Source organism: Carassius auratus, chromosome 15, assembly GCF_003368295.1.
Source record: "Carassius auratus strain Wakin chromosome 15, ASM336829v1, whole genome shotgun sequence".
NCBI lineage: Eukaryota > Metazoa > Chordata > Actinopteri > Cypriniformes > Cyprinidae > Carassius > Carassius auratus.
In genome coordinates, this window is record NC_039257.1 from 395,944 (window position 1) to 414,187 (window position 18,244).

An 18,244-nucleotide genomic window follows, 5' to 3' on the forward strand; every position below is an offset into this window, starting at 1 on the left:
TTCTCAGAATGTTCCAGTAAGGTTCTTTCAAAGTTTTGTTACACTTTTTAAATGTTGCTACTTTTGTCAGAATGGCGGGAGAACATTCAAAAGAAACATTCCCATAATGTTTGTAAAATTCTAAATTTGAATGTTCCGGTTTAACCAGGAGAAAAAAGAATCATTTTAAAAACTGAACGTTTTGAACACTAGAAGAACTTTTAAAAATAATGTTTTCATAACTTAATGTAAACATTAGTAAAACTTTTGCCGGGTATCTGCTTTTTTATTACAACAACAAAAATGTATAAATATAGATGCAGTACAACACACACACACACACACACACACACACACATATATATATATATATATATATATTGGAAATTCAGTTGTGTTAGAAGGTTAAGATACTATCATGGATTGTAAGACTTTAACACACACACACACACATATATGTTTATCACACCTAATAGACAATTAGTAGACATACATTCAAACATTTGGAAAATAAACCTTGATATTTATATTTAATACTAATATTCATTTAGGTCACCTAGTGTTTGACATGAAATCGGTTAATGATTTAAAAGTTATTTTTAAAACTAAGCAAAATTTTTACAAGAGTAAAACCAAAGTATTTATAGTATTTAAGCTGATTATCCAAATAATAAATAAAAAGTGTAAAAGTAGCATAATAAAAAAAGACGAATAAAATGGGGAATACTATAAATAAAAGAACATTGGCATAAGTCATATAGGCCTAGTTTAAGGGATAACGATGAAAAAAAGAAGACCGTCTCACTTTCTGTTTTATTGTTATGGCTATTTTAAGGCCCGCCCCCATTTTTGGAGCTAACGCTCTGATTGGCTGACGGGGCAGCTGTCCCGTTTCAGTCTAGACCTCAACCGGACAGAACCCGCGCGACTCAGCCACGGACGCACCGGAGCACGCAGAAGCCACGGATCGTTACTTGTAGACAGGACTCTAAGGAAGCTCTGAAGAACGGGACTAACAAAACACCGGGACGTTTCCAGCTTTAACGGACCCTCTATCGCTCTGGCACGAGACTGCGTCTGAAGTCAAGGTAAAAGCTCGCATTGGAATTCCGCCGATAGCGTCATGGCTCGGTTCGGCTTCGGGCTCGCGCTGCTGGCGCTCGCGATGGGGCTCGCGCACGCGTTCGGGGACGAGGATGAGATGAGCTGCGATCCGATCCGCATCTCTATGTGTCAGGATCTCGGATACAATGTGACCAAGATGCCGAACCTGGTGGGAAACGTGCTGCAGTCCGACGCCGAGCTGCAACTGACCACATTCACACCGTTAATACAGTACGGCTGCTCGAGCCAGCTGAAGGTGAGAGTTCACAACACACACACACACTGTAACCAGACCCTACACTGTACTCACCACACACACATTTTAAAATCTCGACATGATATGAAATCAACAACACAAGAAAAATAGAAAAATACATTACAAAAACAATCAATTACTATGACAAATTACAATATATCCTACTATAAATAACAAAATAATTATTAATCATTATTGTGACAAAGTAACAATTAATTAAATTAACGATTTATAGTAATATGTATATTCACAATAATAAAATAAAAAAAATTAAATAATGATTAATCATAAATCAAAATTTAATAACATTCAAAACAAATATATACAATTATTAAATATTTAAAATTATCGTGACAAGGGAAATAGACAAATAATGTCCCATAATAATATCAATATTTTTAAATATTTTTATGATAATAATACTAATCATTACTATTAATATTAAAGTGCCAGTTTTGTGTACAAACAATAATGTAAAACTCATAATTTAGAATTTTACCCATAATTTGTGCACACACACACACACACACACAGTACTCATGCACTACACATTTGTGTTTGTCTTATTATACTTGTGACGACCAGATTCCTGGAATTGTCCTCGTAAATGTCTTAAAACGAACTTTTGCTGGTCTGTATTAGTGAAAGGTGTTCATAAACTGGCCAAATTATTTCTTGATACACTAGGAGCTTTCTGTAAGTGTGTATATATATTATTTATCTTAATAAGCATGATTCCAAGTTGAGTAATTCGAGGACAGTGTAAACTCCTTGAAAGTATGTGTGTGAGGATTGAAGACAGAGGCAGTTGTTGTTTTATTGATTCAGCGCGGAGAAGAAACCCCCCACTCGGATTCCCGTGTGTGTTTGCTGGAGAATCTCGTGATTAAAGCTGCTTTAGATGCTGCCCAGTTATCACAAACATCTTAAAGCGAGAGCACTTCTGCCCAAAGCTGCTCTTGGATATGAAAATGGCATGTTTATCAGTCCACAATTGCTGATTTCTTGAAAATAATGTGACCACAGCACAAGTTTGTAGCTTCCTTTCTTATGAGAGCAGTCATCTGCATCACAGAATTTCCCTAGTTATACATACACACAGCAGGGAAACCCATAACATACACAACTCACAAATACTTGGAATAGACATGAAACATGTATAATGCAACAATCCAATGTTTTCTTATCTTTTAGAGCTTAAGTAAAAATTGAAAAGCCATAATTTGTGTCGTTTAGGCATGCAATGCATGCCATCTGCACACATATAATGGGACAAACTAGTGTCTTTCTCCTTCACCGCCTCAGAAAATGTGATACTAGAATCACAAGTTTGAAAAGCACTGATTTGTGACACTTAGACACGCAACTAGGGATGCACGATATTGGATTTTGGCCGATATTCGATATGCCGATATTTTCAAAATAATTTTGGCCGATGCCGATACCGATATCGATATATATACAAATATATACTGATATATTTAAACTTTAATTTTACTGAAGAGAAATCCATGTATCTCTTCTGTACTGATTCTACCATAAATTTATTATTTTACAAATGTAGACAGACATTCACATCTGAAAAACAGGTCAATTATTTCACTTGGAGAATATCGGTTTGGCTCATCGGCAGAAATATTCATATCGGCCGATACCGATAATGGTCATTTTAAGCTTTTATCGGCCGATACCGATATTGTGCCGATATTATCGTGCATCCCTACACGCAACACATGCCACCTGCACACATACAATGCAATAAATTGATGCTTTTCTTGTTTACACCATGCAATACAAGAAAACACATAGAAAAGCACAAATTTGGGCCAATTAGACATGCAACACATTTTTTTCAAAACATGCAATTCTAGTAAACACATTTGTTGTTGCACACATTATGTGATAAAGGCTATGTTTTTCTCCATTAGACCTTCTGAAAACATGCAATACTAGAAAAAATAGGGATGCATGATAGATATAGTCTGATATTTAATGCACATCTTGTCAGTAATGCTGGTTCTGTAAATGCGCAGCTTGTCATTGAACAATAGCTCGGTGTAGTAAATGCTGCTCCATGTGAAATCAAGCATGGTAGAGATTTACTGTTGATTGTAGAACAAGCATTACTGAAAAGATGCGCATTAAATATCAAGCGATGTTTATCGTGCATCCCTAAGAAAAACATTTGATGCTGCACACATTATGCAACAAAAACAATGTTTTTCTCCTGTTGAGGTTCTAAAAACATGCAATACTAGAAAAACTGCAGATGGGACGTGTTGCATCTCTATAATGCGAAAAACAAATGTTCTTCTCTATAAGTTTACAGCTTCTTAAAACATGCATTACTAGAAAACACATCTGAAAAGCACAAATTGGTGCATGTCTCAAGACTTGAGCTGCTTATGAGGATTTAGAAGCCCTCTTGATTTTCCAAGACATATTTTGTGTTTGCAAATATCTAATCCTCTCCCCGGCTTTGCTTTCTTGCAGTTCTTCCTATGCTCCGTCTATGTTCCCATGTGTACGGAGAAGGTTCCCATCCCAATCGGTCCGTGTGGCAGCATGTGCTTATCTGTAAAGAGGAAGTGTCTTCCAGTCCTGCAGGAGTTTGGTTTCGTGTGGCCGGAGCTCTTGAACTGCAGCTTGTTCCCGCCCACCAACGACCAGAACCACATGTGCATGGAGGGTCCAGGCGACGAGGACCCACCGTTCCACGCCGTCCGGCCGATGCCGCCGCAGGAGGAGGAGTGCATGGCGCTCGGCGCCGGCGTGGAGCAGTATGCATGGGTCAAGCGCAGCGGCAGCTGCTCGCTGCAGTGTGGATACGACACGGGATTGTACCGGCGACAGGCCAAAGTCTTTACCGATGTGTGGATGGCGGTGTGGGCGGTTCTCTGCTTCATCTCCACCACGTTCACCGTCCTGACCTTCCTAGTGGACTCCTCGCGGTTTTCCTACCCGGAACGGCCTATTATTTTCCTTAGCATGTGCTGCAATATTTACAGCGTGGCCTACATCGTGCGGCTGACCGTCGGTCGCGAACGCATCTCCTGCGACTTGGAAGAAGCGGCTGTGCCTGTGCTAGTGCACGAGGGTCTGAAGAACACAGGCTGTGCCATCGTCTTCCTCCTCACGTATTTCTTCGGCATGGCGAGTTCAATCTGGTGGGTGATCCTGACGCTCACGTGGTTCCTGGCGGCAGGGCTGAAGTGGGGTCACGAGGCCATCGAAATGCACAGTTCGTACTTCCACATCGCAGCTTGGGCCATTCCCGCCGTCAAGACCATCGTCATCCTTATCATGCGGCTGGTGGATGCTGACGACCTTTCTGGGATGTGTTATGTGGGCAACCAGAACTTAGATGCGCTCACCGGTTTCGTAGTCGCGCCGCTGTTTACGTACTTGGTAATCGGGACGCTGTTTATTGCCGCCGGCTTGGTTGCATTGTTCAAAATCCGCTCAAATTTGCAAAAGGACGGGACTAAGACGGACAAGCTAGAGCGGCTGATGGTTAAAATTGGTGTGTTTTCAGTGCTTTACACAGTGCCGGCCACTTGCGTCATTGCGTGCTACTTTTACGAAATCTCAAATTGGGCTGACTTTCGTCAGTCGGCGAGGGATTCGTACATGGCGGCGGAGATGCTGCGGATTTTTATGTCTCTGCTGGTGGGAATCACATCGGGAATGTGGGTTTGGTCCGCCAAAACGCTTCACACGTGGCAGCGATGTTCCCACCGACTCGTTCACACTGGGCGAAACAATCGCGTCAAACGGACCACCAACGGCTGGGTCAAACCGGGCAAAGGCAATGAGACGGTTGTGTAATAAAGAGACGGAGGCGCCCACGCCCATGTAGCACTATCGCTCGTTCACTTTTTCCTTCGCAAAATGTTCTTAAGATCTTACACTGGACAGACCTGGTGCAGCAGTTTTTCCGTGTAAATATGCACTACGTCAAACTCTCACTGAAGTGCCTTCATGTTTTTCGGACGAGCTATTCAACCGATTCTGGGAAAAGTAGTTCTTTACTCCTCAGCGATCAGCGCCGTTTACCTCGCAACACATCACAGCTGCCTGAATGCTTACGAGACTTGTTAATGCTATGTTGTATTTGAAATGAGAAATAATGAAGCGGGAAGTAAGTGTGCAGTGGCATATGTGTAGAGGTTGCTAACTAACTTTAACTGTTGACATTTAGCTGTCGTTTTACGTCTTGCACAACAACACACTTGCTCAAGTGAGTTTCTGTGAATGGTTTTTACAGGTCAAACTCAACAAAACATGAACACATATGCAGAGATTTCCTTCACTATGTAATTAGTCTATTTTTGATATGACACAGCTATGATGGGACTTTTGTTTTTGTGTTTTTTCACTCTGAATATGACATGTGACAATCACTGAGCGTCCCGTGGGGTCGATGAATGTATTGATCGATGATAAACTCTTAAACCTTTAAAAAGTGCCTCAAAAACTCACATGCAGTTGGTACAGTCCTGGATTTCATGAAGGACTTCTGGATTGGTTTGTACATAACCTGATGTTTGTAGTTGTAATACGTGTTATTTTTGTTATGAAATGCTAATTTATCTTTGTAAAAATTAAGAAAGTGGAAAAAAAATGAATTTATTTAAGAATGCTTTTGTATCAAATGAAAAATTAAACTTTGGAAATCAATTCCAGACTCGGTGTGCATCTTTTGTTTATAGACGAATAGTTCACTATTAAAACTCCCTCTGTAGGTTTACAACTTCAGACGTCTTGTGACTCTGGAATTAAAGGATTGTTTTGGGCATTAGGTAGCAAATCTCTCTTCGCAGAATTAAGAGGCTTGACTCTTTTTTAGATCTTTTTAAAATTCCTCCACTCTGAAATGATTTGGACAAAGATTTATCCTCGAGTCCAACTTTCCCCCTCGGGGTCACCACACCCGGCTCAGGGTTTCTTGTAAGACAATGTCAGATGGTTATAGCTGCTTCATGGGTGATTAGTCTTGAAATGCTTTAATATGCTGATTAAACCAAACATACAATATGCATTATCAATATGGGAACTTTAATTGATCACATGTTCATGGGCAAAAGCAGTTGCACAGTCAGTTAAATGGTAAGTTTAGAATAAATACCTGTTTTTGTCTAATGATTGTGGATTAAAATATTTTCCAAAATGTTTAAAGTCACATCAGCCCGTTTCTAATATGATGCTGCTCCCTACAGGTCATTTGAAGCACTACAGATGCACGCATCAGACTTTTGCTGTGACATGCAATGCAATGGCCATTATTTTTAGATGCTTTGCATCCCATTAAGAATGATCAGATGATTTGTTTTCTTTCTTTATATAATAATAAGCAATAAAGTAACATTTTAAAACACTAAACAGTTAGTTGTGGTGACGGTTGTCTGAGGTTTGAAAACATAACCTCCAGAAAATATGCTCCTTTTGAAATAAAGTCAACATGAAGAGGCATTTGCAAACCGTTCACTGTCATAATGTGAAACAAAAGAAAAACTGGTACTTGATTGCGTCAAACTGAGAAAAATTTCCAAAACTTGGCCATGATGACCTTTAATTTGGCCGATCATTTTCACTTGTTTTTTGTGAGAAAAAAAAAACATATTTGAAGCATATCTTCATTTCTAATACATCATTTAGTTTTAACATTTAATTTGATTATATTATAATATAGATGGATTTAGTAGTTCAGCTCACAGCCGTCTGTCAAGTTAGATTTTTGGCACTTTGTAGTAAAACTTATAAAAATAGAAAGTTAACATAAAGCCACATACACAAACTAAAAGCCTATAAAACCTAAAACTCAAAACGTAAAAAAAAAAAAAACTCAAAACTTTACGAAACTTAGTGAAATCATGTGTCAGATTTCTCTTAACAATCATGCAAAGTTTCATCAAGATCGGACCATAGGTGGCGCTATAACAATCACAAAGGTTTCAAAAACACAATATTTCTGTGATAAATTGCAAAAAAGAAAAGTGCTTATATATTCACACAAACACTGGGTCTGGATATCTTATGACATATCTCCTCATATTGTAAACAACTATGCCTCTAGTTTCACTGCTGTCAATCAAACTGTTCTTTAAGTATTTGAGATTATATAAAAAAAAACTTCTTTTGTGAACAAATTTTAAGTTTTTAACTCAAAATAAATAAATAAAAAACATCAGTCCAGTACTATTCTCTAGGCACTCTAGGTCAATTATTATATAAAAAAAACAACAACAACAAAAAAAACAAATGTTGAACCTTTGCTTTTGGACAAATATAAACCAGTCATTTTAAGAAATGCTTTAAATTGTGTACCCAAAACCCTATTAATACTAAGAGAAAGCTCATAAATTCTCAAAACTGTGTAAAATAATGCATCATTTTAAATTAAAGAGAGATTGTGTAAAAAAAAAAAACACTATAATAGGTATAAAGGTTAAAAACTGTGTTGCAATTTATAACCACTAATGGGCTTATTAAACTCTAAAACAGTACTGCTCATAGACTTACTTATGGATTCATGCTTAAACATTATAAAATCACTTTTAAAACAATTTACATCTCATTGAGATACATCATACAGACATATACATTTTTTAAATTTTGCCAGATTATAAGTTAAACCTGAAAATGACACATACACTCTTAAAAAGAGAAGACTTTCAATAAGTTTTGTGTCACCTATCACTTTAAAAAATAAAGCTTCAAATAAATCAGCTTCAAATGTGCCAGGACAGTCCAGCATTGCTCCGTCTGTCAGGCCCGGCCTCTATACAGAAGTCAAGCCACTTTAAAGACAGTGTTTAGCTGGACATATGCCGTATTTGTCCATCTGTGCTAAAGCACTTCCACTTAACAGAATGGCGCAAATCTCCTGAGTGTTTCGTCACCCTCTTTCAGATGCTGGAGCTGTGAATGGCAGTCGCTGGTTAGAAATACAGGAATTCCATTGGTTACTCCTGGTGTCAACGTTACATGACATCATTTGTGCATGAAAGGAACAGTTCAGCCAAAAAAATTTTTTTTATTACTTTCAAATGCAAATTCAAATGTCTTAGTGGCTATTATCCATGCAAAAACAGTGCCTTGATTTTTGTGAGTTCAATTTTTGTGTGCATCTCACACAAAGTTATCAAATGACTTTGAAGGTGTGTAATATAGTGCATTAGCTGTATGGACAAGTTCATTTATGTTTATGTTCTCATTTAATTTTTTTTATAAATAAAATAATTGTATTACATCAAGTTAAAAAAAATGAAAATGAAAAATATTGCCTTTTCAATGAACTAAAATAAATTTATTTAACATCAATTTTATTTCAAGCAATTCTTTTTATGGTTTTTATTTTGATTAACTATAATTATCCTGGTATGGATTATTTCTGTTGTGAGTTTCAGAACATGCTCATTGTAATTGCAGCAATATATCATGTATTTATTCAGATTTCTCATATATATTTGAAAGAAGATGAGAGTAAATGTAAAATAATTGTTGGGTTAACTACTGCTTTGATGATATGAGAATGTAGTGAGAAGATACCTACGCTAAAGAAACGTCAAAGTCAGCTTCCTCATATCCACGCTCTGTGGAAGATAGAAATGCAAAACATTTGTTTGAAGGGTTACTAATAACTCATGTAGTTTGGTGTCTCCTGATAATTCAGTGTGTGTGTGTGTGTGTGTGTGTGTGTGCTTGTGTACCTGAGGTTTGTCGTCCACAAAAGTAGTACTTCATCACCACGACAGAAATAAGTAACAGGAAAAACACAAGCACGACGGCGATAGCTGCAATCACCACAGATGGGAAGGATTCTGTTTCACCTGAAAAAAGACAACAAATAAACACTTGTATTTACCTTTTCCTTTTTAAAGAAATATTTGTGATGCACAAGTAGTAGTTATTGGGGTTTCCAAAATCTAAGTAAAAAATAAATAAATAAATAAATATATAAATAGATTAAAATAAATTATAATATTTTAAATTGGTATAATATACATTATACTAATTAAATTCTTATACTAATAATTGGTTCTTACGGAAGTTATATTCCATGCATTAGAAATTTTTTTCTTCTTGTTTTCTCGTTATAACAACTTAATTTTCTCTTTATCTCGAAATAATGAAAGTTGTTTTCTTGTTATAACGACTTAATTTTCTCGTTATCTCGACATAACAAAAGTTGTTTTCTCGTTATAACGACTTAAATTTGTCTTTATCTCGACATAACGAAAGTTTGTTTTCTCGTTATAACGACTTAATTTTCTCGTTATCTCGACAAACGAAAGTTGTTTTCTCGTTATAACGACTTAATTTTCTCGTTATCTCGACATAACAAAAGTTGTTTTCTCGTTATAACGACTTAAATTTGTCTTTATCTCGACATAACGAAAGTTTGTTTTCTCGTTATAACGACTTAATTTTCTCGTTATCTCGACAAACGAAAGTTGTTTTCTCGTTATAACGACTAAATTTTCTCGTTATCTCGACATAACGAAAGTTGTTTTCTCGTTATAACGACTTAATTTTCTCGTTATCTCGAAATAATGAAAGTTTGTTTTCGCGTTATCACGAAATGAACGTTTTTACTGTTGCTATAGTAACGAACTCCACTTTGACAGGCATCTGATGGACACCTATGCAGGAGCTCTTATTGTAGCCTATATCTCAGCAAATTTTGCTTCGCCTATAGGTAATAACATCTACAATATGTAAATAAAGGCTGATCAATCACTGTTGGTTGTATGTGTGTGTGTAGAAAAAAACGATTACAACATTATAAAACAAAACTGAATTAAATTAGCCTATGCACTTTACATATACATCACACTTCTCATCAATATGGTTAACAATAAAGATTAATAATAAGGAAAAGAAGCACATCACAAATAGCCTACATTGTTAAATCCCGTCCTACTGTAGATAAACAGAACATCTACACTTATTAACTAACAATCATGCGCCTTAAAGAAGCACAAATAAAGATATAGGTGCAAACAGAATACAGTGACATCAACCTTGGTTTTGATAAGCAGTTATTTTATGACAAAGAACGCATTGGTGAAACTTAATACACAAAAGAATCATATTTATTAATTCAAGCATTTAACATTTATGAATGAATTAAATGTCAGTAATGAACAATACTGCACAAATTATAGCAATCACGAGGAAGGTCCACGTACAGTAAAGTGGATAGTGTACAACACCCCACCAGTTATATTCAGGTCTATAGTGCCACCTGCTGGCGCAGTTTAGTAACTTCTTGGAGAACAACTTTTGTAAAGTCAAGATAAAGAGAAATTTAAGTCGTTATAACGAGAAAACGACTTTCATTATATTGAGATAATGAGAAAAAAATAAGTCGTTATAACGAGAAAAAAAACTTTCGTTATGTCGAGATACCGAGAAAATTAAGTTGTTATAACGAGAAAACAACTTTCATTATGTTGAGATAACGAGAAAAAAATAAGTCGTTATAACGAGAAAACAACTTTCGTTATGTTGAGATAACGAGAAAAAAATAAGTCGTTATAATGAGAAAACAACTTTCGTTATGTCGAGATAATGAGAAAATTAAGTCATTATAACGAGAAAACAACTTTCGTTATGTCAAGATAACGAGAAAAAAATTAGTCGTTATAACGAGAAAACAACTTTCATTATGTCGAGATAATGAGAAAATGAAGTCGTTATAACAAGAAAACAATAAGGAAAAAATTTTTAATGCATGGCTGCTTAGAACTTCCGAGGGTCTTTTATAATGTACAGCCTTTTACATTTAAAGATAGGGTCCCTCATCGCATGAGGATAACAGCAGAATAGTTTGCCCAAAAATGTCCATTAGTCTGATATTATTTATTCACCCACATCATTAATATTCATGAGGTACATTTTAAAGCAGCAAATGGGAAGGATTACAAGTGAACAATGACTTCAAATTAACTCTGTTCAACTGCAAAACCTAAAAAGACTGATTATTGGAGATGTGGCCACTATAAATCATAATTTTATTCAAGATTGATATTTAACAACTTTTGAGGGAGTTATGGAGCAAAATCCAACAACACACTCACATATGGTGATGGTGTGGGAAACAGCGCCCCCTACGGCACAGCTGATATTAGCAGGCTGGTCACAGTTGTGCGTGATGGTTTGGTTGATGGTCCATGTTTTGGACTCGTTATCTGCTGAACTCCGGTTGTAAATGACGTTAGTCAGACTTTGATTAAGCCCCGTCCACCTGACGGTGCTCTGTGGGTATCCACCCACCACCGAGCAGCTTAACTGACAGCTCTTTCCTGCGCCGCCATCACCCGGTTTACTGCAGTCTTTCATGATTGTTGGAACGCTGTACTCAGCTGTAAAAAGAGAGAGCAGTGGAATAAGCAACATGTTAGAGATTCTAGGGGAGGTTCCCCAATCAGTGTTTCACTTCCCCAAAACCCACGTCAAGACAAATATCCCAGAATCCTTAGTCAGCAGTGAGTTTCCAATGCGTACAAGCAAGCACCCCCCCCCCACAGACAGACCAACATACACAAATAAACCAACACACACACACAAATAGCCTATTTACGCATATTCACATGATATTTCTCTGAATGGCTTCATTACACACATGAACACACAAATACTGTAGGTGTTTATCAAATGGATAATGTGAATGACTCAAAAACTGAATTGCACTTGAATTTAAGTACCTAATGAGGTGCATTCAAATTCAGGATGTAAAAGAAAATTGAAAGTGATGTTTTAACAATCCACTTCATATTTCAGTATGAATTAAATTTAGACATAAATGCATGGGAACATTTAGAGGAATTTACAGAAATACATTTGCAAAAATGCTAAAACTTCTTCAATATAAATTCAACTTTTATGTTAAACAAAGCTGGAAAATTAAACCAATAAAAAAAAATTATAATATTAATAATTTTGTACTGACAGCTGTAATTGTTTTTTTAAATTATTGAACCTAGTGTGGCGGAATGGAAACTGGTCGCCACGTGATTTATTTCTTTTTGTTGACAAATCAGAACAGATTGATAATTAGGGACACACTATTTAAAGAGCATGACGGAAGTGCACGAAATCTCGCTGCTGTGGAGATGTGATGAGATGGGAGAAGCGATGGTGCGATGGTGTGAAAAGTGAGTCGGTTTGGAAGTAAGGGAGTGAGGTGATGGACGCGAACAGCATGCAATGCAATATTACCAGTCTTCTAGTCCGTGCTGTGAACGAAGCACTTGTTGTCCACCTGAACTCTTTATGCTCCAAGCCGAAGACCAGCTGTGCATGGTATAAGCACAACGCATACACTACACACACGCCATGTACCTTTTAATTTTTTTGAACGCTGACGTTCACGCATTACACACACACGCATGCTATTAATGTTATACAAACAAACCTGTTACACATATGCATACATCTGTTTTTGATATTTGTTAATTTGTAAAATAGGGGAAAGGGCAACTGGGTTGTAATATCTAATAGTTATAAGTTTGCTATTACCAAGTGATTTTTCTTTTCTCATGATGGGGTGTAGGGAGGGGATTCATTGTGTCTGAAACTCCAGGTTGCCTGGAAGCGAAATCTGCATTTTGAACTTTATCTCCACCCCCATATCGGGTGATTTACTGAAATGTAAAACTGACTCAACATGTCTTGACTGTATCAGATAATTCTGGTGTATTTGACCTTTGGTTTTCCGGGGAAATAAATTTGCATATGAAAAGTACTGTATGTTTAATCGGTATGATTCATTTTTCCTCTTCATGATCTTCATATGTACTTTGGTAGAGTTATCCAGAGTTTATTTATTGTCTGGTTTTAAATACCCTGTCTGGTGCCCAAACCAAAGCATTGCGTTTTCTTTTTTTTAACTCTTGGGCCCAACACTGTTAAACTAGTTTAAAGGAATATTTGATTACTGGAGATAAAATATATTCTACATATCAGGTAATAAATAGGCTTAGTTGACCAAAATGTATAACGTAATTATTTTTATTTATTATTACTGTTATTTTGTTTTGAATTTCTTTGAATTGTACTTCAGTGAATTCCTCTTTCTGTCATTCTGATTCAAATTCTAATGTAATATGCTTGTCTGGTCGATTTCACGCTCATTAACTGAATATGAGCCATTTCTTAGATTCTACATTTAACTCAAACCTGTTTTCATACCTGTGACTTCGAGGAGAATCTCTGAGATTTCAGGTGTGCTGTTAATGAAAACAACACATTGATACAATCCTTCATCAGAGACAGAGATGTTTCTCATCTCCATGCTGAGCTCCATTTCATTCATTTTGGTTCTGTCCTTGTACTCAGACCACACATCCATCGGTTGGCCTTTATAAAACCCGTTGATCAACTCGTCTGGTTTATCATTTTTAACTCTCTGTATGAACAAGCCTTCTACAGGAGTGCTGTGTTTTGAAGGACATCTGAATGTAACGCTGTGACCCAAAACAGCCGTGATGTTCTGCACTGCATCACTGTCACCTACACAAACACATAACAACAGAAAAACTCAGATTTTACAAGCATTTCAATCGACACTTATTATAACTGATGGCTTATACAATATATGGCAGGTGTATTAACGTGTAAATAGTATAGAGTTTCCCATACATTGATTTATTTGTGGCGGCCTGAACCAAATTTTTTATTTCAATTTCTTTTCATTTAGCATGTAATGTTTGATAAGGTAGCGTTTTTGAGCTCAGTGCTGCTTTAAAGTCGTTATCGGAGAAAATGTTATCTCTCCTGCTCTTAAAGCACCTCCTGCTGGCAGAAAATGAATGTGCATACACATATGTATATATTGGAGCGGGGGAGCGCTGCCTCAAATAGAGTGTAAGGTTGTGGGAAACACTTTTAGTAACATGTAACTGTAGAAATTGTATACAAAAACAAATTAGCATTACATATATTTTTTGCTGGTTGCACTGCACTTTTTGCCTCCGATACCGATTCCGATATCTAGGGTTCAGTATCGGCCGATACAGATACCGATCTGATACCAGTGAAGCTTTTTTCCCATTTAAATAAATGTACAATTGATATATCTCTCTGTGTGTGAAAATGATAATCATTCTTTCACAGTCTACTAGATACAGACTAAAATTAAATAAACAATAAATATGAAAAAATATGGGCCTATGCATATTCATAATCTATGACAAACTAGGTTAGAGGATAATTCGGCAGCAAAAGTTGTTGTTTAAATAACATTGAATAAAAGAATACATTGTTTAACAATACTATTGCACATTCATTAAAACTGTATTTATTACCACTGTTCTTACATTGCTGCTGTTCATAATTTTTATATAATCCTGCATTGCATTCCTATTTATATTCTGTACATACTATGATTAACACTGTATAAAGCAACTCGACTATACATTCTGTAAATCATAGCTTCACTTACTCTGCACTTTAATGTATATAAAAAACCCTATATTCTTCCACTTCTGGTTAGATGATAACTGCATTTCATTAGCTCTTGTAATCTTAATTTTAATGTATACCATTTTTTTTTTAAATAATAGAACAACATATGATAGATACAATAGGACCAAACAAATACAGTGCAGTACGAAGCATTTACAATGTACGTATCCGGAAGGGCTGTGCTATTTGGGGAAAATATCTAATTGCGATTTTACAGATATTGCGATTGTGATTTGATTTGCAAATTCAAGCTTCAGCTTAATATTGTCAATATTGTGCGGCACAGTAACTTATTGGCATTGCTGCTGAAAAAAAACAAACAAACAATAGAAACCATTACAGAAAGTTTTATGTTTTCCATTAAAACAATAATAAAATTCCTTTCCTTTCTCTTTAAATCTCCACATTTGGCACATTATTTTGATCACTAGTCCCACTTACCAGATGTAACTGTTAACAGCAGCAAGGTCACGACCGAGACCAAGCTAAAACACACACACACACAAGCAAGAGCAATCATTAGAGACACAAAACATGAACACTCACAATCATGTGAATTAGCATACCCCCCCCCCCCCAAAAAAACCCTCACTTCATAATACTTAAACACAAATAACTGCAGAATCCAGCCTTAATCACTAAACAACAGACTTGTAAGTGGTGTTGATTACTGATCTTCACTATTAAAAAGACATTATTATTTGCAATAACATCCATGGAATCTTTCCAAGGTTCTTTGGAATGTTCTTCATACTAAGAAAAATAAACTGCCCAAGGAAATTTTCTTTTTGGAACCCAAAATGGTTCTGCAAAAAAAACGGGAAGCTTTGGAAGCTTTATTTTTAAGTGTGCATGTGTGCAGCTCTTGCTGGTTTAATGTAACTAAGCAAACGGTTCAGCATCTCACTTCCTCATAAGTAAGCATACTTTGTTGTATAGGGTGAACTACTGTGAGCAACTGAAAGAGGATATATATCTTGTGCAGCAGAGATGGATTAACGGTTTCTGGTTTGTGGATTATTATAAGGTATAAATCAACATCAGTATGGCTAAATGTTGAACTGAAACAGGAGCTCTGAATATCTGACATTATCCTGAGTGACGGAAATATTTTCACGACCCTGAAAGCACCGGAGCGCATTTTTAACAAGCAATGACCGGGAACAAAATCCCTCTAAAACAAAAAACTGCAGCACAGTGCAATTCAAGCAAAAAAAAAAGAAAGACACCTGAAGAAAAATTATTCCCTGGTGTTCTTGGACTGATCTAAATATACAAATGCAAACACATCACACACACAAGCAGAGACACCCTGAAGTTCACTTCTCTCTTAGTTTAAAAAATAAGTAATCAATAAATAACATACACTCGCTTTTGCACACAAATAAACATCTTCCAGTATGATGTTTATCTCCTAAACCCTTAAACCAACCCTCAGAAATCCGTGCACATCTTTAGATTTAAATTTGATCATCTATGAGGCTTTAAAACTAGTGACAACACTAGATATCCTCACACACACACACACACACACAGAGAGAGAGAGAGCTGTATCTGTACCTGTGAGTGTATAAGCATCGCTGTTGTAAACTCATGCTGGTGGATGTGTGAACGGCAGAAACACTTACAGAGAGCAGACTGGCTTCATGTCCTCCTCTCTGTCTCAGTATTAAACAAAGACTCGGGAAACAGGAACTACGTCAGATGACTAAACAATGCTCAAGAAAAGAGAAAGACAAACAACAGAGACAGAGAAAGGAAAGCGATTGCTTTGTGCTGTAGACAGAGAAAAACAACTCATTTAAGTGTGCTGCTTCACTACAGAATTCATTAAATCCAAACTTGTACTGTTTCACTGCAGAGAGAGTCTAGACAAACTATCTACTTGAAATGAATCTACACTAAAGCTTTTTGTGCCATTATTTACTAAACTAAAATTGACATTATTTAAACAAGAGTAAAATAAACTAAACATGTTGTTTTACCATGAAAGACATTAATCTAATCAAACTACCCACACTATTTAAGTGTGTTGTTAGTATACTTGAAAAAAAGTATAGTTGTGGACTAGTTCTGTACCCAAAGTTTACTTCTGTTACACTATATAAGTATACGTACCAGTATTGTTAAAATGTACTTCAACTTATGCCAATTGACAAACTAAACTGTTAATGCTGCTATACTTAACTTTAAACTAAACTAAACTTGTCAGCACTTTGTGTACAATAAACTAGACTAAACTATCTAATTGTAATGTTTTACCACAGAGGGCACTAGACTGAATCAAACTGTGCCATTTTATTATTTTACTATACATATAATTTTAACTAAACTAAACTAGACTAAACTAAATGGGTTGCTTTACTGCAGACAGAACTAATATAAACTAAATTAACCTAAAAAAAAATAAAAATAAAAAAATAAAAAAATAAATAAAAAAGAAATTAAACAAAGTGTGTTGCTTTACCACAGAGGACATTAACCCTCTGGAGTGAACTAACACGAATACGCATTTTGTGGTTGATTCTCCTGATCTCCTGAACTTAAATTTTACTTTCAGTTTTGATCGTGCAGATCAATAAATCAATTTAATCTGTAAAGTGTCTACTTTTATTTGTATACACACATAATAACAAAAAATAAATCAAATATTCTGGTTCTGTGTGATCTTCATTTAGAAATGCATCATTAAAATGACCTGTAACTCAGCAAATACTCTGAGTGAACTGTAAGGTAAAAAAACAACAACAAAAAAAACATTATTTTCCATATAATGTACATTATACTTTCTCCTCTATGCCCCGCCTTCTGAAAAGCATCTATCTTTACAAAGCTCATCCCTCTGAAAAGCGAGGTGTGCTCTGATTGGCCAGCTATTCAGTGCATTGTAACTGGCCGAATGCCTCAAGCGTGTGACAGAAATGTTACGCTCCTCAACACACTGTGATGGCGTCTCCCAGCACCACGTGATTCAGTCCAGCCGCTCTGCTCGTGCACATCCCATCATCGTTTCTCTTTTAGCAGTTCAGTCAATGTACTGTTAGGAGTAACTGAATAGCTCGGGATATTGGTTTATTTCATGCCAGAGGGGGTGTAAGGTATGTTTATAAACCAAATAACTTAAGTTAAGTTATCGGACATCACTAGAGTTTGACTCCTAACCCTATGGTTGTGGGTTCGAGTCTCGGGCTGGCAATACCATGACTGAGGTGCCTTTGAGCAAGGCACTGAAACCCAAACTGCTCCAGGTGTGTGTTCATAGTTTGTGTGTGTTCACTGCTGTGTGTGTAAACTTTGGATGTGATAAATTCAGAGTGGATAAATTCTGAGTATGGGTCCCCATACTTGGCTGAATGTCGTTTCACTTTCATTTCTAGTCGTGTCCTCTTTTGGAGGTCCAAACAAAGTAGTTTCGCTTTCACAATGAAACAC

The 18,244-nt window shown here is 36.3% G+C and overlaps 2 protein-coding genes across 2 annotated transcripts; one reads left to right on the forward strand and one right to left on the reverse strand.

Annotated features, from left to right (window-relative positions):
• The first annotated feature begins 876 nt into the window (after positions 1 to 876).
• On the forward strand, positions 877 to 7,947 carry LOC113114619 (frizzled-4-like). The gene is made up of 2 exons (XM_026281496.1): positions 877 to 1,339; positions 3,833 to 7,947. Exons 1-2 carry the CDS (start codon positions 1,103 to 1,105, stop codon positions 5,165 to 5,167), a joined length of 1,572 nt encoding a protein of 523 aa, XP_026137281.1. The 5' UTR covers positions 877 to 1,102; the 3' UTR covers positions 5,168 to 7,947.
• Positions 6,379 to 16,511, reverse strand: LOC113114621 (T-lymphocyte activation antigen CD80-like). Its single transcript, XM_026281501.1, has 7 exons — positions 16,373 to 16,511; positions 15,254 to 15,297; positions 13,538 to 13,858; positions 11,425 to 11,709; positions 9,052 to 9,171; positions 8,895 to 8,934; positions 6,379 to 8,276 (listed from the first exon to the last, which is right to left on the reverse strand). Exons 1-7 carry the CDS (start codon positions 16,405 to 16,407, stop codon positions 8,204 to 8,206), a joined length of 918 nt encoding a protein of 305 aa, XP_026137286.1. The 5' UTR covers positions 16,408 to 16,511; the 3' UTR covers positions 6,379 to 8,203.
• Positions 16,512 to 18,244: the final 1,733 nt, after the last annotated feature.